The sequence below is a fragment of the Lissotriton helveticus genome, chromosome 9 (genome assembly GCF_964261635.1).
Source record: "Lissotriton helveticus chromosome 9, aLisHel1.1, whole genome shotgun sequence".
NCBI classification, from domain to species: Eukaryota; Metazoa; Chordata; class Amphibia; order Caudata; family Salamandridae; genus Lissotriton; species Lissotriton helveticus.
This window is the reverse complement of record NC_136070.1, coordinates 243,155,858-243,180,284: the sequence shown is the minus strand read 5'-3', so window position 1 is coordinate 243,180,284 and position 24,427 is coordinate 243,155,858. Positions and strand designations below refer to the sequence as shown.

At 41.7% G+C, this 24,427-nt stretch overlaps 1 protein-coding gene across 2 annotated transcripts in view; it reads right to left on the bottom strand.

The window, feature by feature from the left end:
* Positions 1 to 24,427, bottom strand: part of FERMT2 (FERM domain containing kindlin 2) — a 612,725-nt gene that overhangs the window by 272,059 nt on the left and 316,239 nt on the right. The window contains exons 5-6 of one of the 2 annotated variants that reach the window (XM_078659826.1): positions 13,894 to 13,926; positions 13,315 to 13,540 (exon numbers count right to left, since the gene is read on the bottom strand). In XM_078659826.1, the coding sequence (XP_078515952.1) occupies positions 13,315 to 13,540; positions 13,894 to 13,926 (259 nt within the window). The remainder of the gene's footprint in view (positions 1 to 13,314; positions 13,541 to 13,893; positions 13,927 to 24,427) is intronic. The other variant, XM_078659827.1, reaches the window with a different exon arrangement.

Below are 24,427 nucleotides of genomic sequence, written 5' to 3'. Positions count from 1 at the left end.
ATTTGCGAGAAGTTAATAAAATTGTAGTGCCCCAATATCTGGTAGTTTCGGACATCACTGCACTTATCACTATGGTCCCTCCACCTGCCACTACATTTTCGGTGATCGATTCACCCAGACAGCCGTTATTTGTTCGGGTTCACCCTGAAAAATAGATCACAGCGGTTCTGTAGAGCTCCACAGGGCTATACAGAGATTACCAGCATTTACAGTCGGGCATTAAAAAGGCAGCTTGATTCCTTTCCTGTACCTAAATGGGTGGCTTTTATTCAATACGTCAATGACATCTGGTTAGCTGCAGATACCCCTGAGCAGTTTGAAGAAGAAACACGGTTATTGGTATCATTTCTTGCCTCTCACAATAACAAAGTCTCACAAAAGAAATTGCAATTTTGTAGACAGCAGATTACCTATTTATGTCACCTCCTATCTAAGGAGGGATGTGCACTTACACCAGACCGCATTCAGACTATTTTAGATACTCCCGTGCCCCGTACTCAGAAGGATGTTCGAGCACTGATTGGCCTCACCTTTTTGTAAGCAGTGGGTCCCTAGTTTTTCACACATTATTAAACATTTGTTGCATCTTGACTAAGGACACTCCGATGCCCCTCCCATGGACTACTGAATGTCAGAATGCCTTCCAACAGTCACACCAAGCTCTGTGTTCTGCACCAGTTTTAGGAACTCCAGACTACACTCACTAACAAGAGCATGTGAGCTTAGTACAGACTTGTCAATATTTTTACCGACAGCCAGTGTACGCATTAGGAGTGGCACAATTTTGGTCGCTCATGTAAATGTATAAAATTTACAACCAACAATGCACAAAGTGGGACACAAGCCTGTATCCTACTACACAATCAGAGACAAACAATTATGTAACACACCGGGAGGCTCAGGCAAGGCTCACGGTTTGTTACAGCAAAAAATTATTGATATAAGAAACAAATCGCAAGGAACACCTTTACATATACAAAAAGATAAACATTTTAAAGTATAAGGTGTTTTTAAGGTGTCAACGGCGTTTCGATCTATGAAAGAAATGCGTGGATCATCATCAGGACATTGAATGCATGCCTGTCAGTATTTGGCCTTAATTAACTGTAGACAATTACAAATCTCTGCTGAAATGATACAGTGTCCCAGTGGCTCTAGGATTGAGCCACAACCAGAGACGATTGGGCGGCCGGGGGTATTACTCAGATTTGTATGCACTTTAGGGAAGGTATAAATGACTGGTGTCCGTGGTGATTTGATATTAAGAAACTGGTGTTCACGTTTACTGAGGAAGCCTTGTTCTAGACCGTCATTAGTGATTTGCAGAATTAAGGTCTGTAATTCTTTGGTGAGATTAGTCAGTAATTTACAATAAAGGTGTTATCCAGTTGACGGTGGATTTCGTCTCTATATGTGTCAATCCCTTGGAGCGTTATGCCTCCGCCCTTGTTGGCAGGTTTGATCACAATTTTTTCATTTTTACCCAGGGTGGTGATAGCTGTCTTTTCTGCTTTGGTGAGGTTGTAGGGGATGAAATGATGCGATTTTTCTAACAGTGCGACCTCGTTGAGGATCAATTTTTCAAAAGTAAGGATTTCACTGGGGATCATACTGGAGAAAGGAGAGAAGGATGATGGAGGGCGTAAAGGTGTGTTGGATGTATTCGGGGAGCATGGATTTTGCAAAAAATAACGAGTCTTAACTTACGAAAAAACGTAATAGTTCTGTTTGTAAGTCTAAGAAGTTCGGGTAAGTAGTAGGAACAAATGATAGTCCCTTGCTCAATATGGATATCATGATCTGACAGTTGGTGTGTGGACAGATTTAAAATGGGGATTGCTAGGTTAGTGTTGGTCTGGTATGTTTCCATCGTGGAGGTTACCATTGATAGAATTTCTGTTGTGTCTGGCGTTCCTCTGGCGGGTTGTACCAACGCGGTTGTTGTTTGACACGTCCTCTCTTTGGTGGCTCGGGCTGGCCTTGCCCTAAAAAATGGGGGTTTGGGTTGCTAGTAGATTTGCTGCTGCCCTCTCCTGCTTCAGAGTTGTCAGAGGATTCAGCTGAAGTGTCCGAGAATCCAACCAGGTTATTACGCTTATTGAAGCGACCCTAAGGTCTCGAGTTTTGGGGGTTATTTAAATGGTCCGGTTAGTATAAAAATCTTTGTTCAGGTAGGGGTAGGCTTGTTCCTGTGAAAAGGACTTTATATCCTTTTCCACTTTATTTGATTTTTTATTCTGTTCCAAATCGGAAGAACTCATCTATAGTTTTTTAGACTTGCTCTACTAGCTTTTTGGCATCAGGTACAGTATTGCTATCTTTAATTTGTTTTTCAATGTCATTGATTACATCAGTGAGTTTTTTTAGTTCTTCAGTAGCAATGTCAATGCCCAGCACCATCCAGTGTCTGGAGCACGTAGTGCCTATGTAGCTAAAGTATGTGATGTATTTCGGGTTATCGGTGAATACACCAGGAATATTTTTAACTTGAAAGCCAAGGGAAATAGTAATTTTTTTTAGGTACTCGGTCAGCATTCGTATCATTAGCTCAAGGCGAACAAATTTCTTTTTTTGTTTCTATAGTTCCTCAGAGAGATTGGTACTGGTATTACCTGGGATGTCATCAGAGCTGGTAAAGTGTGATGGTCCTTCTAAGATTTTCTTAATGTAATCATCTGAGTATAAAGGTGCGGAAATAGCGGATGGGAAAAGATATAGAGTAGAAGGAGCTAGGGAAATGACCAACTTCTGAGAAAGGGGAATCAAGTTTAGAGCCCTTGCAACATGTTTTAAGACAACAAGGGAACGCAAGTCAAGTCAGCCAGGGACCTCGGGACGTCACCATCATGCTCATATTACGCCATTCTACTTCAGGTGATCTCACTGGTTTTCCACATGCACACCTTATCTATTTACACCGCAGCACGGTTTTCCATCTACAGATCCTGATCTATACAACTCTACAGCCTTGTCACTGCGCCAAGTAGTTCTTATCATCCTGGAGTTATGGTTAAATCATATGTCAACAATTATGCATGAAGCGTCGAAATTTTATCTTCACAATAGCAACATATTCCATATCTACTTACACCACAGTATGATATTTGTCTGTACACTGTAAACAAGTGTGTCTGATCACCTTGCCACTGTGCCGAGTAGTTCTTAGCATCCTGTGGTTCTGGCTAAATGCGAATCAAATGCCACCAATTGTGTATCTAGTGTTGTAAGTTTTTCTTACTAGCAAAATGTTGAGAATGTGTAAATCTGGAAATAACCTCCCCCTTTTACCTCTGTGAATCCTGTTTTCCCCCTCTTCTCTCCCAAATGTAATTGTCTACAGTTAATTAAGATCAAATACTGACAGGCATGCATTCAATGTCCTGATGATCCATGCATTTCTTTCATGGATCGAAACGTCGACACCTTAAAAACACCTTATACGTTAACATTTTTATCTTTTTGAATATGTAAAGGTGTTCCTTGTGATTTGTTTCTTATATCAATAATTGTTTGCTGTAACAAAGCGGGAGCCTTGCCTGAGCCTCCCTGTGTGTTACCTAATTGTTTGTCTCCGATTGGGCAGTAGGATACAGGCTTGTGCCCCACTTTGTGCATTGTTGGTTGTACATTTCATATATTGATAAGTATTACATATTAGACCTCTGTTCGGTTGTACAAGTCCATCCAATATAGCACTGATCGGGTCTATATCATTCACTTTTTTTCATATTTGCTAGAGTTATAGTTGAATTTGCTGCAGTTTTCCCAGCTTTGGAGTCAGAGGTGGTGACAGGAGCCTGCTGAGGTGGAAGCAGTTGTCACGGATTTAGTACCTCCTGTGCAAGCAATAATTATTGCAACTGTGTTTGCTGCTGTGGTCACAGCTCTGGTTGACACTGTGGTTCAATGTGTGATCACTACTGGTGTCCCTGCTGTGTTTGCAGCTGTTCCACTTTTAGAACCTTGGTTGATCTTTGCAGAGACACAAATGTGGTTCTGGCTGTTTCCTGTTATGGTAGCGTTCATCGTTACAGTTGAGGTCAATGTTGCAGTTGCTGCTGGGGCAACTGTTTTTACAGCTGTAGAAGATCCCGTGTGACAGCAGTAGTTACTGCTGTAGTCCCTCCTGCTGACCTTCCTATATGTACAAACATGTGTCACTGCCTTACCTTACAGGCAGTTGTAGTCTTTGCTTTGGTCCCTGACCTGGTGGCATCTGTGGTCTCCCCTGTGCACACAACAATGTATACTACTGCTGTCCCTGCATCATCATAGCTGTGGTCGCTGCTGTTGTAGCACCTGTAGTCGCTATGGCAACGACAAACTCCCTTTCATCTAGGATTCCTGCTGCCACAGTAGATGTGGATGCTGCTCTAGAGGCACCCATGGCCACAGAGAGCACTGCGAGTCACTTAAGCTCTCTAGCATGATACAGGGAAGGACTACTTAATGTTAACCCCTTTACTCAATGCAAAAACATTGCAAAATAAATAACAGCTTAAAACCAGCATTGAAAGCCCCTCACTGTATTCTCGGTTGGCTATCACAGGCATACATACAGCAAAAAGCAAGATCTACAAATGAGCAACAGTGAACAAAAATACGTTATTCAAAAGTGTGACAAAACATTTGATGTAATTGCTGGCCACATCTTTGAAGTGTGCAGATCTAAATGGCTTCCAACATCTTTGTATGTTACATGTAGCATATATGTGCAAAACATATGTAGTAATGACGATCACTACAATATGTATAAGGTTAGGAAATGGTTTGATCTCTTGGCAGGGCCTGCACAGGAGTCAGCATGGAAAATTCAGCAGACCAACGGTCACTCCCAACACCCACAAAGGTACATTCCACTTCTTATCCACACAGGACAAGAGGCAATAAACATTCTAGGATGATGAAGACGTCAATGGTATTATCCTTCTCCTCTTGTTTTTTTTCTCCCTCAGTAGTATAATCATAACAAACCAAAAATACACACACGCAAACTGGGATACTTAGAGAAAGCAATATGAACAAAAAAAGAATAGAAAAGGGAAGAAAAGTAATATATTTTTTTTAATGACCTCATGAGTATATTAAAAAAATTATTATGACTAAGCACCAACCAGCAAAAATAACAAACCAGTGTACACATGTCCATGACAACAGTCACAGAACAGACTAGCAATACCTTGCAGGAACTGATTGATGCAGTCTGCTTCTGCGTAGTTGCGCTGGCACCTGAATGTTTGTGCCAACTGTCTGGGGACAAATCAACTGAGTTGTTACTGGTTCCACCGTTACCACAATGACTTTTCACCTTAACCCCTCTAGCCACGTTCCACCAAGTACTGTTTACACTGATCGCAGTTCCACAAATGTTATCAATAACCAAAGGTTCTGAATTACATATTGCCTTTTTTTTAACAATGTACAGGAACCTTTACCCATACCACACCACCTACTGCAACATGATGTTGTACAACTCTTTCCCTTGAATCAAAAGAACTCTTGACGCTCCTGTGCCTTACCAACATTCTGCTTGACCAACTCATCCACACCATTGATGGCATTAATTTTCACTCATCCCGACATCCACCCTGGACATTTTGAAAGAAGGTTTCCTTCCCCTCAACAATTGGAATGATAAAATCATAGTGAAAGAATGTGGAGTGGTACAGTATAACCAAAGCATAGAGCGCACCACATTCTGTACCATTCATTTACTTGTGATGGCCCACTGCACACAGTTGTTCAACACAGTAGGTGTGCGTCTACAGGTCTGTTTGGGGATGATACAACGAACGTTTACAGTAGTTAATACCGCTTTGTTCTAGAAAATCTTGAAACTGACAAATTGCACTCCATTGTCCGACACAATGGTGGTAGGAAAACCTCTCTGGAAAATATCTTTCAGAAAATCTATGACATTCCTTGTTATGTTATGTTAGTAGGAACTTTTAGAGCGCGCGGTCACCTAATGGTTTCATGGCGCTGATTAAGTTAGGCAGGAGGTCGGGCAGAGAGCAGTTACCCAGGTGCCTGTACGTACAACCAGGTCTTTAACAGTCGTCTGAACTCTAGTAGATTGTTGCATTTCCGGATTACTAGTGGCAGTGAGTTCCAGAATTTTGGAGCAAGATAAGAGAACCTACAGCCACCCTGACGTTTAAGCCGGAAAGTGGGGGTGGACAAAAGCTGAAGGTGGGCCGAACGTACGTTGCGGGATGGAACCTGTCTTGCTATCAGGCCGTTGATGAATTTGGGACTTTTCCCATTTAGGGCCTTGAAAATGATACATCCGGACTTAAAAGCCACACGTTGGGCAATTGGAAGCCAGTGAAGCTTATCCAGCAGGGATCTGGCAGATATCCATTTTGGTTGCTTGTAGATGAGCCTGGCGGCCTGATTTTGTATCATTTGGAGACGTTTAAGTAGGAAGGAGTCGAGGCGGGAAAGCACTAAGGTAGTGACTACCTGAGTAAGAGCTGAATGGCTAAAAAGATGGGAGATTTTCCTTATCTTACGTAGCTTTGAAGTTGGTTCACATACAAAAACGAAACTGACCACTCAATAGTAATTGATGACAACCACAGCAAATCGGGAAGATGGAGGCAACAAGTTAAAAGGGCCAAACAAATGAATGCCTACCGTTTCCCCCCCTAAGGGCTTGGGGAATTTCTCTTGGTTGTATGGGTGTGGTCCTTACCTTAAAGCGTTTTTCTGCATTAGTACACATTACACAATCTCAGACAAAATCATCCACTTCCTTATCCATCAGAGGCCACCAGAAAACCTCACGCAACCTACGCTTAGTCAACATCTTGCCCACATGCCTTCATGAGGACCATGCTCCAATCTTACTCTTAGACTCTCAGGTGGTATCAGTCTATCACCACGGCTCAATATGCTGTCTTCCACAGAAAGTTGAAAAAATAATTTCACAAATGTTTGATACAGGTATGGTACATTTTTCTCCTTAGGCCAGCCATTGTTCATAAATTTCATGACTAACCAGAAACTCATCCTTGGCTAACACAACCCTCCATTCATCTTTAATTATAACACACCTCTTTCATATCAATGGATGCAATAAAACAACTCATGTTAGCCATCCTCATCTAACCCAGTTTCCCCATCAGCAATAGGAAATCTTGATAAGAAATCTGTAAAGACCCAGCTGAGTGTGGATCTTATCGTCCAATCTCGCTACTCAACAATGATTATAAAATCTTTGCGTCAATTTTGGCTGCACGATTGGGTAGCGAGATTGGATCAATTATCCACGACTATCAAAAGGGGTTTATCAGAGGCCGACAACTGGCTGATTTAACATACGATTTAGTGGGAGCCATTGACATCGCCTCAACTTTTTCTTTACCCCTTGCAACCATGACACTTGACGCCACAAAAGCCTTTGACAGGGTCAATTGGGCATATTTGAATACAATAATGGATACATTTCAACTTGGTCCTATATTCTGCAGAGTGATAGGCCTAATATATAATAACCCCAGTGCTGGTCTGTTGGTCAATGGCTCGCGAACAAATCCCTTTACAATTAGCAGAGGGACAAGGCAGGGGTGTCCCCTCTCCCCCCTCCTTTTTAATTTGTACGTAGAACCATTTGCGCAGTCCATAAGAGAGGATATTAACATCCCGCACTTCTCTTTCTCCGGGTGGGAGAAGAAAGTCGGGCTATACGCCGATGATATCCTCATCTACACAACGGACCCGGCCCTGGCATTTCCAACGGTTATAAAGAAGGCGGAGGAATTTGGGAAATTCTCTGGATACGAAATAAACGCCGGGAAGACAGAAATAATGACCTGGAATATCACAAATCTCCTCCCGGTAAAATCCTCAATTAGATACTTGGGAATAACAATCACCAAAGACTTGAATATTCTGGCTCAAAACAACTTAGACCGGATTTCCAGTGAATCTAAAATCTTGATGAAATCCTGGTCCTTTCTCCCGCTTACCATCTTTGGGAGAACTTGCCTGGTAAAAATGAGTATTCTCCCCAAATATACATTCATCTTCAACACCATCCCACTAACCTTTGAAACCAAACAACTTGCAAAATGCCAACAAAACATCAATTCATTTATCTGGGGCTACAAGTCAAGCAGACTGGCGTGGAAGAAACTAAGAAGAAGAGAAAAGGGGGGGCTCGCCTTGCCAGACTTGGAATGCTATGCTTGGGCGTTCCACTTGACTCACTCCAGGATGCTACTCAAGATCCCTCTGGATAACGCAAATGGCAACATGTTTAAGGCAATGCTATTGGGTTCTGACCTTCCGCTGAATGGCTTCTTATTCAAGTTCAGCCACCAGAAATTCTTTAAAAAAGTCAGGCTAAAGTCACTACTCTGCCCCATAAAAGAATGGACTCAAATTAAGTCTAAGGCTGGGATAGGGTATCTCTCCAACCACCCACCGATTTGGGAACTACCCGGGCTCTCACCACAATATTCTAAAACCGTGAAAACGGTCCTATTGGATGCTGGTATAACACGGTGGGGGGAACTAGTGGTAGAAGGATCCCTTACGAAATGGGAATCATTCAAAGCCAGGGTAACAACATCACTCTCCTGGATAGTGTACATACAACTGGCCAGCTGGCTTCGAACTCAAACAAAGAAAAAAACGATACTGGGTCAACACAGCCCCCTAGAAAACAACTTAGTGGAGAAACCCGCGGGAAGGAAGGAAGTCGCTCTTTACTATTGGAATATCATAGAGGATGGAGAGAGCGAGTTCAACATTCCAATAAAACTGTGGGGAGGAGAGGGAGAACCCCAGGTAGAAGACACATGGGTAGAATCTTTCACCCTCCTCTACAAAATCATAAAGCCAGCATGGTTGAGGCGCAATCATTTCTTTACATTACATCGGGCGTATTACTCCCCCAAGAAACTCTCGAAATTCCAACCCGGGAAATGTTGTAGTAAATGCTCTTTCCCAGCAGCCTCAGACCTACATATGTTTTGGGAGTGTCCGAACATCGCTAATTACTGGCAAGAAATCAAGACATCACTCGAATCAATTCTCAGAATCCCTGTCCCACTGTCCTGGTCTTTAATCATCTTTGGCCTAGACGAGAACTTCAAGGGATTAGAATGAGAATTTCTATACTATGCTATTCTACTAGCTAGAAGAGAAATTTGTAAGAACTGGGTTAGTACGAACTCCCCGACACATGCAGAGTGGCTGTCTTCATTATACGTAACATCGAAGGTAGATCTAGCTAGAATATGCAGTCCTCGTTCTGTGAGATTCTGTGACTTCTTGATTGAGTGGAGACTGTCCAGTTAGCCAACCCGGGTTTTTTTTAAATTTATTTATTTATTTATTATTTTTTTTCCCGGGTCCGATGATTAGGCCTAAATCTCCTTGTCCAATGGGAGGCACCCCAAGCCGTACTGTCGTCGGACTACCTGCCTACAAATGGCTCGAACGGAGATAGTTCGTGCAGGGTTCTTCTTTCCCTGAGATACCTTGTCTGCCCTCTGGTGTACTAGGTGACCATTTATTGGTCTCTTGGTGCTACAGAGGAGATTGGGTCTCGTGGTTGGAGCGCCCCTGGATCGACTACGTGGCTAATAAGGACAAAAAAAAAAAAAGAGAAAAAAAAAAAAAAAAGAAATCTGTTCTACCGTTCTTGTTCCCTGAAAAACATGAAACTTCAAAATCATATGCAGACTTTGTAGATAATCTAGCAATCCGTGGTGTGTGCACTTTGATCTTGCTTCCAGACAAGATAGAAACCAAAGGACTGGTTTGTGCACAGGATAAAGTGATTACCCCAAATGTAAGAGTGAAACCTCCTGATAGCCCACCAACAGTTCTCTCAATGACAGAGAAACTAATTTCTGGGCCTCTAAAAAACACTTGAGGCATATCTCAAAGTATTTTCAAGACTCTCCTTAGTCTGTGTGAGGATAGCACCCAAACCAAACCCACTGGCTTTAACCGTGATGGTGCACTTAACCTTAGGATTGAAAGGTTTCAACATTTTGGGACCAACCAATTGAGATTTCACCCAATCAAAAATTTGACAACCTTAGTATCATACGAACAGTAGATTTCTTTTCAACATGTTGGTGAGAAGTTGAACTTTGGATGAGTAGTCTGGCACAAATCATGAATAAAATGTGCAGAGACCTCTGAAAGACTTTAACCAAACCTTGTCTGTAGGTGCTGTAGTGTCTACAATAGCTTTTACTAAACCTGGTCTAGGTTTAACACCATGTTCTGAGAACACAAGTAGTCAACGTTCTTTTTTTAAGAACAGACACTTTAAGTACAACACCCTTTATCTGCATAATGTTAAGAACTTGGAATAGTGTTGTCATGTTGCTCCTTGGATTCTCCATATATCAAGACATAATCCTGAAAAACAGCACACCGCTGACCTCCTTCAACATGACACATAATCCTCTGAAAAACAGCCACTGCGGAGCCAATCCGAACGGCATTCTACAGTATTGGAAAGACCCAATGGGAGACAAACGCCATAAGGTGTCTTGAAGATGGCTCCAAGACCACCTGGAGGTAAGCAGATGCTAGATCTAATGTTCCGACCCATTGGTCATGATCAGCAATTCTGAAACCTTTGGCAGAGGATGCGAGTCAACCCAGATGTTTTTTATTCAGGCTGCGTAATTGCCATTTTTTTCCTTGTAACAACCAAAGGCGAAAGCCACATTGATGGCCCAATCGGCTCGATTATGCCCTTTGCACACAACTCACTCAGTTCTTGTTCCAAACGGTGTCTTACACTGTACGGAATACTCCTAAGCCTGTGTTTGAATGGTATGGCACCATCTTTTATTTTAATCGGATGTGAAAAATCTTTAATCATACCTAACTGACCACTAAAGACTGAACAAAACTGTTGGAGAACGTTTTCTGTATAATTAGTGAAGTGGGCTATGGAAACTTGTTCTTTAGTTCCTGGCCTGAGAATCATTTGAAACAAACACTAGTGGAACCACCCAATAATTGATAACCCTTTAATAGCCACATATATCTTGTCAAGTATTTTCCTACCTTTGAACTCTAAGATTTCTTCTTCTGCCCTTCATAAGAGACAGGAGCCCTGTCTGGTGGTTCCAAAGGTCAGTCGCCTCATGTTTCCTCAAACATCTCCTAAGAGATCATGGTTATCCTTGCACCGGAATCCACTAAAAAATTCACTTTTTTGTATACAATTCAACATAAGGATCCACACATTCATAGGTATCCCCAATAATTATAGGCTCTTCACCTACAACCATCACCATCTCTCTCTCTCTCGCAACTCATCTTTAATACTATGGATGCCTTCCAGATCTTCTTGAACCAGCTCAGATATTCGCAATGCCAAAGTATTGGCATAACCTTTGCTTGACTTTAGTAACAACTCTACTTCGATTCCCACTTTGGCAAACTTTAACAAAATGACCCATCTTGCCACAAGCCCTGCACGTCATTATTTGCTTGACACCCTTTGCTACCCTTGAAATGAGAAAAATTAACACATCTAAAAGAGATGTTTGCTTGCTTAAAGAAAGATCTACTTTCACTATGTGGACCCTCATTAGACTGGAGTTCCTTGCTTCTAACTGCACAAACGTGCTCATAACTTTTGTCTAACTCCTTGGACACTCTGGATCGGTTGATGCTCTTTGCGGTATGGATAGTTTCTTCAAGAGACCGGTTTCCCATAGATACCAATTTCTGCTGAATAGACTTATCTGAACACACAGATATTTTGGTCTCTGACCTGTTGCTCCGTGAACCTCTCAAATTGAGTCTGCACTCAGTTTCCTGAGCGCTGAAACAAAGACGAACGTGTGTCTGATGACCACTAAACTCAAAATGTAATTCTAGCTTCTTTACAGTTTCCACATATTAGTCAATGACTTCTCCCTGAGCTCTCACCAATGGTGGAAAATGTTTGAAAACAGACCTCCCTTTAAACCCCAGAGAGTGTAATAAACATTTTTCTCTGGTCTATAACGAGACGCTCGTATGGCTCCCAAGTATGTTACAAAAGCATCATACCAGTTCTTCCATGCAATGGGAGGATTACCAGGAACTTAAAGGAAAGGTGGTGGTGGTGGTGTTACAGACTGCATGGTACGGATGTAGTGTAGACTAAGCTCGAAAAGAACATACCAGAATGCAAAAAGAAAACAAAATTAATAACCCAATACACTACTGATGTGTGCACAAAATGGCATAAGCCCAACACAGTCAAAGCATGTAAAACCACATGATCAACAAAAAAATCACTATCAAATGGATGTGCGTGCCACCATGCGGTTTAACGTTAAAAAAGACTTAGCATAATGGTGTGCATGTCACCCTGGGAGAGGACGCCCCTGAATATATAATGAAGAGCTGGACTGTGTGTGCCACTGCGCTAATTCTTTAAAATACTCCCAATAACCAAGGGCTGTGCATTGCTGCTTTTAATATCAATTATGGCACACCTGTATTCTTCTCCAATGTAGGCGCTTACAGATTACAGAAAACACACTGGACTACAGGCTGAGCAAAACACACTCCGAAGATAAACACAAACTCCCAAAGCCTTTTCGTGGCATGCCTACATTGGTTCGTCTATGTAGGATGATGATCGACTAGGCCGCAACACTCATGCACATACGCAATCAAAGTGGACAAAGAAATTAGAAATCAACCACATTATGGGCATACTCCGCTAGACAATACTTGCACGCCTCCTCCCAACACGGCGGCTCTTCCCAACATCTGCTTGTTTGACTCTGTGTGGCACTGCTGCTAATCCTCTGGGCATAGCTTCCAGTACTTGTTGGCCAAGTAATACTTCACCAACTTCACAGGCTATTTCTTTACGACATCCGTGGTGACCCACAAATGCGGAGAACCTTCAGAATGGCACTGAGAGGACCCCAGTGTGCTCTCATGGCTTCCGCAGTCACCTGCCAGTCGTCACCATCATAATTGTAGTAATGACTATCACTACAATATGTATAAAGTTAGGAAACTGTTTATTCTCTTGGCAGGGACTGTGCAGCAGTCAGCATGGAAAAGTCAGCAGACCAACTGTCCCTCCCAACGCCGACAAAGGTACATTCCACTTCGATTTCACACACAGGAAAAGAGGCAGTAAACATTCCATGGATGACGAAGACTTAACCAACATTAACCACTACAAAAAATTTGCCCACATCTTTGTGTTTCGTTTGATGACTGATAATCAGTCATGAATAGAGGCAAATTACTTATACCTGCCTAGTGATTTACAAAACATTTGCACATCTTAAAACAGAACTAGGATTCTTTACTTACCCTTGATTGATCTTTGCCTTATCGAGAAGGGATTGTGGCTTGTACATTTTTGTTAAGATGTCTAGAGATGCAACGGGTTGGCTGACAGCAAGTACCCCTGGATTGCCTTCCGACAGAGCACTATCACCAAACCAAGCAGAGGTTGGAGACAGTGGACTTCCATCGCGAGAATCATAAGTCGGTGTCATAGTCTTGCTATATAGTCCAGGACTTGAATATATGCTCCCTGATCATGATGAGAAAAAAAAGATTATTAATATTTTCTCTAAATCCAATATGCCAAGTGTTCTGTGTAAAGTTCAACAGACATGGCAAAATACATGTTCAATATTCTACAACAGAAGACTTACAACTTGTTTCCTTCCATAAACACCTTTATAAAGGTACCATAATCCTTCCAAAAAGAGTGCCGTTATTTTCAGGAAAACGCGACTTTTAAGTCGTCATGATAAAATTCCTAGCAATTCGCAAAGAACGTTGTAACAGCAACAGTTCAGCATAGAAAAGTAAGTTTCTGAAACAGCAAAGAACAGCTGAAGGCTCAGACAGAAAGCAAGACCCTACCCAGCAAGGACTCACCTTTTACTGGGCCGATGTAAAGAACATCAGTGCCTACAGAGGAGAAAGGAAAGCAATGAAGTGAAGGCCAGATAGAGAAAGGGAGCCAGATGGAACGACAGAATGAACAAAGCAAATATGAAACTGCATGCTTCTTTTTCCCCAACTCTTAAAGCAGGCACGAATGAATAAGCATGACAAATGTTCTCTATGGAGAGTATGTATTAACGCTCTAAACTGGCAAGAGTAAGTTACCACCGATTTAAACACCCACAATGTGTACAAAGTGACATCTTTGCTGTTTTTTTTTTAAATATGAAAACGGCAACAATTCATTACATTTTTGTACAATGCAAGATCTAAAACACAGCAGAGCTATTGATGTCGATACTCAACCTAGGTTTTACATACTTTTATGTGTGGGTATAACCAACAGCACTAACTCAAAAATCCAGGCTTATTAAAGAATTCTCCCCACTCTTGAGCTGGAGTCAGTCGAACAGAACCGGTCACATGGTATATATTGTGAACAACTGTGGAATAAGGAAGCAAAGACTGAGAAAGTCAGGATTACTTATCACCCAAGTATAGGCTTTAGTAATTACATGAGGAGGTGAAGCTGATGTGCATGCCACCTTTATCACTTCAACAATGGTGCATGCCACCTTTATCACTTCAACAATGAACTCTGGAAGCTACTGCCCTTTCCAAACTCACAAGCTTTAGCTATACTCTTTACTCACCTTAACAATTTGGACCTCATCAACACTCTTCCTAAGCCTAATAACATGTTCAGTATCCCACAATTCATCCTTCCCTCGTCATTCAGACATCAGACAAACTGACCCAGGCACAGAGCAAGGCAAAATACAAACCCTCATCCTAGTTTTCCAAACTGTTGCACAGCCCAGCCCTCAGCTTATTCCACTCTCAAACTTTAGCTACGTCCTACACTCAAACTACATCGCCATTCCCAATTACCCTCGGTGCCACCTACAGATTGGGCCCTTCTTATCCAGTCTGCACTCCACAGGAATGCCCAACCACCCTTGTCACTTGCTCAACCACACACTTTTACCATACTCCACACTGTAGACATGGTCTGCACCACTGTCAAGCTGCAGACTATGTACTTCTACAACATATATAACCCTGTATTAACACCTTAAATATTAATACAACACTGAAATGCCACTAAAGCCAATAACTCATCAAAAGCCAATTATTGCAGCAGTGAAATGCGATTCAAGGAACTAGTGATGAAAAGCGGGTTTAGAGCAATGGAGACCTGCGGGAGTCAAATGGAATATGAAGTGTACTAGCTCAAACATCTCAAAGAGGAGGTTTGCCTGTGAAGAACAGAAGCAAACCTGGACTAGTGTGACTATAACCACTTTGGCATGTCTGGGAGCAAAGATGATCTACATGCAAATCATGAATTACTCGCTTGCTTTACATTGGACAGTCTTCAACAATTGGACCCTATCCTAATGGCAACTTTCTGGAACATAACTGCCACACAACAGGAAAGTGTGTTTCATTGTTAAAGAGTTGTAGCCAAAGGATGCATAAAACATTCCACCCACTCACAAATGGAAACAAGAATTGGCAATTTTAGTACGTCTGGCTTATAAATGAAATTGCCTTTTCATTCAAAAATGTGTTTAGGTACTCATTAGGTCACCATAAATGCACTATCACACATCCTTGCACTCATTGTCCACCCACTGACTTGTACAACCAAAATTAAACACAAACTCCATAACATATGCAACGAGATAAAAAAATAAGAGTAGAAAATATAATACAAGCTGCCCTCAACATTGCAGGCATATGGTTGCAGCAACAAATAAAGCATAGCAGCGGATGCCGGTCATGCATTTCCATTGGACAGTGTATTGTAGCTTTAAAGTTCCAGCATGGCCTCCACCTTTAGAACCAATGTGTTGGCCATATTGGAATACTAAAACAATGATGCACTACGGAAAATGCCATTGTATCTCCATCGTTTGTCTGATGGGGTCACCAACATAAAAAAAAAAACTATCGCCTACAAAGTCCGCGAAGTACCATGTACCTAAACATCTACAGACTTTAGCAAAGTGTATTAACATTCCATCCTTAAAAGCCTATTGCCTTTAATACATTATTTTCACAAAAAGCAAGTCGGGGTCACGGGGTAAGCCATAACTTTATGATAAACGGATCAAACCTATGATAAATGGCATAACTTTCCCCAATGAGTCAATTAAAATGCCTTTATCATACACTTGACACCATAACGAACACGGCCTACAAAATGACACATGAGCTGGCAACCATCATGCATAACAAGGATGGTCACAGTGAAAATCTTCTACCCCAGGGTTTGTGACAGAGGGTGACTGATGTCAAAACCCTTGGCTCCCAAGATAAATTCATTTTACAAAATTCCAGTTTACAGCCTGTAACAGTGATAAGCTACTGTTAAACGTCTAGTCGTTTTAACAAATATTTTACACAACCAATCCTGTCTGCAGCTTCTATCAAAGGCAGGTCGCCATAAGCACTTTAGGTCTATTGTATTAAGTGCAAGCTTTCACACCAGGCAGGTATTACACACAAAATTACAAAAGTATTCACAATTCTAGTTGACAAATCAAAACACTCTTACAAGGGCATAACAAGGATTGTCAGTGCAAATCCTCAAATCCACCAGTGTGTCAACAGGGGGTAATCAATAGAAAAACCCATGCCAACTACAGTAATCTGTGAGATTCCATGTCACAAGGTACCTTGCCTATTAACTTTAATATTTGCTTTTCACAATACTGCATTTAGCCTAACATTTACTAATAAAGGGTTTAGACCTTGGTCTTTGGCTTTCTCACATATCCAACTCAGTACTTCAGTTTTGGGGAAAAGGGCAACACACAAGTTTATTTCTGTTGGTTCTTTTTAGCAGAAGCACACAACCTTTACCCAATCAAATGCAGTTCTAAAGAACACCAACATGTAAGCAGAGCCTTAGCTTCTCCCTCTGTACTTCTGAAAGCTTTGTCTATCACGTCTGGCCAGACCTAAAAGTGGGAGCAAACAAAAAATCTGCAAACCACAAGCTAGTGTAAGAAACCCACTCACAAATACAGCTGACAAAATAAACCCATAGCACAATTCCAGCCCCATTAGCTGGGAGAGGGGTGGGGCGGGAATAAAAAATAAAAAATAAAAAATAAAATAAAAGAATTGCTTAAAGTGGACAGGGGGGACAGAAGATCGATGGTATGCCTCGAAACCAGCAAGCAGTAAAATAAAATAAGCATAGGATATTTCTTAAACATGGATAAAACCGGGCATTTAAACTAGGTTACACAAAAAAACAGAAGTATCATTGTGAGGATAGATACAACCCAAAAATATTTAAAGCATTTAGGCACTAAATCCTTCATAACATAAAGCACTATATCCAACATTAACCTGTGGGAATTGGAGTAGGTAACAGTTGTGTCTACTGGTCACAACCAATGGACCCTTTCATCGAAGTACAGTGTAGTTCACTTGCAAAATATGTCTGGCCCTTTGTTTTAACAGCTATAGAGCACCAAGCGCTAGGATTGGCAACTGAGTAAGTTTAGGACAGAGCAGCCAATTTTGCAACAAAACAAACCAAAAACAATTTCAACTAAGGCAAGACATATCGCCCAAACTGTGACAAGGCTCCTTCTCATCCAAGTTACCAGAATTAAATGGGTCTGGTAGTCTGAGTTGAGCAAGACATAGTGAAATCCAGGAGAGATCAATTGGTTCATGTGTTAAGAAAATAAACGAGAAAAAAAGTTTAAAAGGAGATGATTGAATGCCAAATGCATCCTGCAAAGGAACCAGCTTTTAAAAGTCAATATCTTAAAAGGGCAGTTGCCACTGAACCAACACAATGGAGTTGTCATTGCTAGAAACTGTATTAGGGATTAGTATTAAGATTAATAAACAGCATCTTTATGAGGTTATCCCTGGACCTATAAAGGCTAGAGAAGGTTCAGCTGTTCCACATCCTTAATGACTAGCTGCAGGCAACAAGACTACTTCAAGGTTTGAGGTGAAGAGGAAAAATATCTGTCGCTTCCAGGGTCTGAATACGTTTAGACACTAGGTTACCAGGGAGACCAGGGATGGTGCAGGCTCACTACAAATGTAACCCTGGAAAGAAGAGTATTGCTCTTTGCCTCTTTGTGGTAGTTCGTTAGATCTTGGTAATTCTAGCTAGCGGAGCTGCAAAGTCCTTTTAATTCCAGAACGACTGTCTTGTGCATGTCTTCCTTACAGGAAAATTGATGCTTTACCCTTGAAAGGCAGCTTCTTCTAGTTGTGACACATCACCAAGCTTGTAAGACTCCAGTGTTTCTCTCTGCCCTGTAAGTAATAGCAAAGAGCACCTAAGGTTTTGTCTTAGACAAACATTTTCACTACACTGGTAAGCAAGCTCTACAAAGTCCGATAAAGTCCAAAGCCGATCTTCATTGTTAGGTGACACTAGCAGGAAGTCAGAACCAACCTAGAGCTAGCTTTCTAATGAACAATCCCTGCAATCAGGAGGAGGAGCAGCATTTTGCTTTGTCCAGTTCCTTCCCAGGTCTTAGAGCAGGCATTGTAGGTCAGCTGGTCGGACCAATCAATATAATTTCAGCTATACGTTTTGAAACAAAGTGCTCTACTTGCCGGGTGACAACTAGAACACAGTAAGGAGAGAAAAGATTCAATTGAGAAAAGAGGATCTGGTTGTACAAAAAAAGAGAATGAGTATACTTCCTTCAGAACAAATAGTCAACTTCAGTATGTAAGGGGCTTTAAACAACCAATTGCCAGGATGATAGTCCACTATGGATGTGTTGCCACTAGAGAGTAAACAGTCTTCTGCAATTAGCACACGATGACCAACTAAGGGTCACTGATTACAAAACTAAACTTGTACACTACAAAGGCACTTGTTAAGAAAAGGCAAAGACCCTAGTAATGGGAGACAGGTTGGGTGAGAAACTGGGCTCCATAGTGGAGGGCCAGTAGGTAGCTGTCCCATCAGGGGCACGCAAAAAAAATGGTCATCTCAAATTGGAGCCTTATTGCTTGGTACAAGGGTGAAATTTTCAACCCTTCTACATGGACATACCTTTTCAAATGACTCATAATAAAAGCTGAAGAACCTTCAGTGGGAGCAAACAGTCCACTGAGATGAAAACACAAGCATATCAGAATAGGGCAGCACAGCTTTTCCAAGTCCTGCCGAGGACTTCTGTCAACGACAAGCAACCTTAAACTTGGAATAACGTCTGCTAGAGTTTGCATAGCACGCTTCCTCTATTTCCTATGGTCACACACCACCTTTGGTACCGGTGATCTGGTGGTGTAATAGCCCTATAAAAGAGGGTGCTCCTGGCGTGATGAAGTCATGTGACCCTCAGCCCCATGTAGTCTGTGTATTCATACCTTTAGTTAAATGATGGTGCCTGGTCCCAAAAATGTGTGTATTTTTAAAGTCCAAAACCATCCAAATTATGGTAGAGAACGTTGCACATGCAAATTTGTTGTTTACGGTCTGCATTTAAAGGTCAAGTGCTTCTACATTTCCATGGCTGTCCTGTGATATAATCAATAAATGCTTTCCTGTCTCCATTGGCACAGGAATGGCAGTGTAACAGCAAGGTTATATTCAAACTTCAAGATAAATACACGCCTCTAAGAAGGAAAGTCTTAATCGAGAGTGCGCGAGCCCTACCAAAAAAATTAATGTCCTTACTATATCACTATTAACAGAGGTAACTTTGTAGCAACTTCCAATGCTGGATTGATGAGAAACCTTCAACCAATATTTTTACCTAGGGTTTAATCCATGTGTGGAAGAGTCTGAAGTGTGGGGCAAGGGGACGTCAGTTTTTTACTGGTTTTCCCGCTAGTATAGTGATAGGGTGAAGTGAATGGGCGTGCCCACTGCTATTGCTATAGAGTAGTGAGAGAAGGCGTTTAGTATCAACCAGCTCTCTTACCATTCTAGGAGGTAAACCCTTAACTTCTTGCCTTTTTTCTTTCTAAAAACAGAAAGCAAATTGATAAATAACTAAAATAACCTCATCAAGGGCTTAAAGAAATATATCCAAATCAGGTCTGCCCTGATGGAACTGCACTGGTTCCCCAGCAAGTTAGATCTTTAATACCAGCCACAGCATCCACAAGACCATCATGTGCTGTACTCAGGTCTATTTGGCTGACAAATGTAACCATATCTAGCAGGTCGCAACTCACAACCAGGACATTGTCAGACGAGAGACAAAATCCAAGAAAAAAAAACTAACACATTAAAAGCACCTTTCCTCTCCACTCATCCAACAACTCCCCTCCTTTGCGGCAAACTATCTATGACACCGGCGAGGTACATTACGCCACTACCTTCGGCTATGTTCTGCTGTGCAAACACCTAAATACACAGAGCATCATCCTTAACAGAAGGGCCAGCTTTAAGTCCGAAGCAACTGGATGCAGAGTGGCACAGAATATGTTATCGAGATTTCAGGTTTTCCTTTATTTGAACACCACAAAGTAGTATGAAATTCACCACGCCCATGAAAAAACGTCACAATTAAGTCTTTCAATTCCAACATTTCATCTTCAATAGAACTTGCAGGCATGAACTCAGACGAGTCTGTTTAAGGTATTTGAAAGGGTTATCTTCTGACAAAAGTGCAGGTTTAAAACCAACACTGCAATTTAAAAGTTCAATATATAACCCTTCCTGCCCGCTACAGTTTATTTGATACTTTTTTTAGATCCTAAATTCCCCAGTTAGCTAGCTTTAAACAAGGAAATGTGCACCTTACCCTTTATTGATTCTATTAGGCAACAATACAACCATTCCTTGTTTGGTAGTTGTGATACTGTGCTACAAATTCACATGTGAAGGCGTTCTCCATTCCTAAATGCCAGGAAATCTCTAGGCGTGAGTTGAAAGCCAACCCAACGATCATTACACATTTGTGCACTGCCCATAACAAATTCTGACCAGACAGTGCAGTAGTAGGGAGTGTAAACCATTATTTGATAGTAAGCGACAATTCGGTTTGGTTATAGTTTGTATTTCTAGCCATTGCTTGAATGGCAAGTCCATGGGTAAGTGAGGTTGTGAATTACTTTTATGTTGATTGTAAAATGTGATAGTGTGGGTGAACCCAGTCATGTTGGTGATATGATCTTTTTTGCTTTTTTAATAAAAGGATTATCAAAGAAGAGGTGTCTAGGTGCATCCGAGGTAACAATGGAGGTGGCAGAGAGACATTCCGTTGAATGATGGGTATGGGGAGAGTCGAGGACCAGCCCAAATGTGCGGACATACTTCGCTCTTGTTCGTGGTCCTGAGAGCGTAAGGCATTTATTAATTCCAACGACGGCTCGGAGCATAGCAAAGCAGAAGTTGTAGAGCCAGTGCCGCTACCCATGCGACAGTTCGAATTAACTTTCTGACCACATGCCGGCATCAGCTCGGAATTTCGACAGTGTAAATCGCTTGGATTCGTTCTAGTGGGGTCAGTTCTAGGTTTTTGTAGACGGACTCGGGATTGGCCACGATAGTCGTTGGAGAAACAAACTCCTTCCCGGGACCAAAGTTGGTCTGTAGGAGAGTAGTGTTCGTTTCAATACATAGAGAGACACGGGTAGGGGCAGACAGCCTAAATATACACCAATAGTTTCGGGGGACTCGGAAAATTAGTTTAACCAGAGCTAATGAGGAAGTTCCTGCCAAGTCTGGTTGTAAACAATTCGTCCGTCAATTTACAGAGGGTGTGGTGCGTTAAAATATATATATATATATATATATATATATATATATAACTAAACTGGATAAATCCACTAGATGGCAGGCGTGTGCTAAGCAAATCAATCGACAGATGTTTCATGCTGCGAAAGGATTTTGCATAACATTTCAGAACTCAAAAACAGCATCAACAAAACAACGGACACGAGGAATAAAAGAGAAAAATAAATTATTTCAACCCCATTCTCTGTGCAGCAAATCAAATCAAGCGAGAAGTGGTAATTTCGATAACTGTACACTCATTCTGGCTCGGGAGTTGAATGGAGGCGCATATGAGGGGATGGGAATAAGAGGGGATGGGAATAAGAGGGGTGGTGCCTCAAGGAGTATAACTGGAGTTTCACACAGATGGGGAGAGCGGAAACGTACAGCCTTTTTGTGGCGGCTCCTCGTGCGCGCTCGCAGCTCAACATCAGGGCACAGCTACATGGATTAGCAACTAGGGTGGAGGCATATAGAGGACTGAGCAGAAACTCAAACTTGGTGGCAGTTTGATCTTGCCGCAGGGCTTTAAGTGGGATTAAAGAAACAAGGGGGGGGAGCGGGGGGAGTTCTATCAAAGGGGCGTGCTCGATATAATTATGGGCGTCTCAACACCGAAGCTAAAAATCTTTGAGGAGCATAGTGTGCCGGCCCACGGGTATTTTGCTGCTTTTGTCTTTGCATCCAGACATATAATAAGGGCACAAGTCCTAAAAAAAGAAGTGGGGGGACTCTCCAAGGTAGGCGTGGTCACAGGAAGTGACATCACGACAGGAAGTGACATCACAACAGGAAGTGACATCACAACAGGAAGTGGCATCACAGCAGGAAGTGACATCACATGTAAGGCAGATCTATCATTTGCATATAATGCAAGATTTAACAATTGAAGCTGCTTGGTACTTAAGCCTGTGACTTAAGGTCCCTGCATGGAGGAATTAGCAGCCCAAATGTGGATGAAGTTTGGCGAAGGTGACATGAACACATTTTCAAAACGCTACAGGAAAGTTTGACTGCAAGATTTAGTATACATTACAGGTTCCCAGAGAGGCTGCTTCCCACACTCGACAATGACTATTACACACAGTAGGGCTCCATATTCACGTTATTCTATTGATGAGTGTTATATGTTATCTCCCCACCTATTGTAAACTAGCGACTCTGTATTAAATAGTTTTGTCCCAGCTGCCTCTCTCTAGCTGTGGCTAGATTTATTTATTTTATTTATAAAGTTTTATATAGCGCGAACTTGATCCCGAAGGATATCAGAGCGCTTTACAATTTGAAGCAAAGGTAACAAATCAGAACATTAGTCTAACATTGGGAATCTTGGCTGAAGACAATGGAGCTGCCGGGGCATTAGCTTGGGTCAATGCCTAAATTTTAGATATATTAACTGGCCATTGTATTTATTTTAGCAGATTTATTTATTTCTATTTATTTTAGGAAATGTATTTAGTTTTGGTATATTTTAGTTTGACTTATTTGCCTTAATTTACTTCAGTGCAACAAAATATAAACATTGCTTTACTTTGTATTAATACTGTTTATTTTTGTGATAGTTCCTAAAAAAAGGGCCGATTATGACTCATGCATTGTAATGGTTGTTTCCCCCTTTACAGAGACTACTTACTATAAAATCGGGGTGGGCCTAGCTCATGATGTCATTTTGTGGGGACCCCTTGAAGAAAGCGGGCAGAACCTTTGCAAAACTTTGGATAATTGCACTACTGGATAGGGGGGCACAAACACTGACAGGATTGAGCCTAAATTAAAAATATACTGACATACGTAATGCCAAGTCAGACGTCATCATGGAGTCATGTTTAAATGAACAATCCAGCACCATCCTACACCTCCCCATTCCACAAAATTATTCAATTCAGACCAACAACACAAACTAGAAGGGGGCGTTGCTGTCATCATTAAACATTCCATGTGGAAACAGCGACACACGGAAGAACACACAAGGGTACACCATCATACTACTTACATTTTGTAGCCTGGTGTCAATTGTTCAATGCAGGGCGTAATTTGTGCCAGTGCTTAGCGCCGGCACTTAATTGGCAGGGCCGGGTCTAGTGGGACTCTGATTCTACACGCACGAGGCGCACAGTGCATGTAAAATGTTTTCATTTAACTTACAGCACACTTGCTAGTACTAATACTTAATTAACTCCTCAAGTCTCGTGCAGCCGCATCGCATTGTGTTTAGTTTTTCACATCTCAGTTTACCCTTAATTGTTCACGATCACTTGAATAATGAAATATTCTGAGTGGGAGAGCTCTTTGGCAGCACTCTGCCAGGTTTCTCTCTCGTCACTCTCATGCTGCTGTGTTAAAGAGCCTTGGTTCTACCGCACAAAGAATTAGGGTGACCAACTGGCATTGGTGCAAATTCAGGACGGTGAGTGTAAAAATTCAGGACAAAGGGTCAAAATTCAGGACACAAATTCAGGACAGGAGGTCAAAATTCAGGACAAAACTTTAGGACAATAGGTACGTTTTACAGACACATCAGAGGTTGTGCAATAGTATATAAGTAAGCCCAGCCATTTCCAAAAGTATTCAACCATTTGCAAACCTATCCATCATGTATCCTTCCATCTATCATTTCACTCATCCATCCCTTCATCCATCCCCTCATCCATCCTTTCACTCATCCTCCATTATCCATCCACCCTTTCACCCTATCCATCTGTACACTTATCCATCCACTCTTCATCCCATCCATCC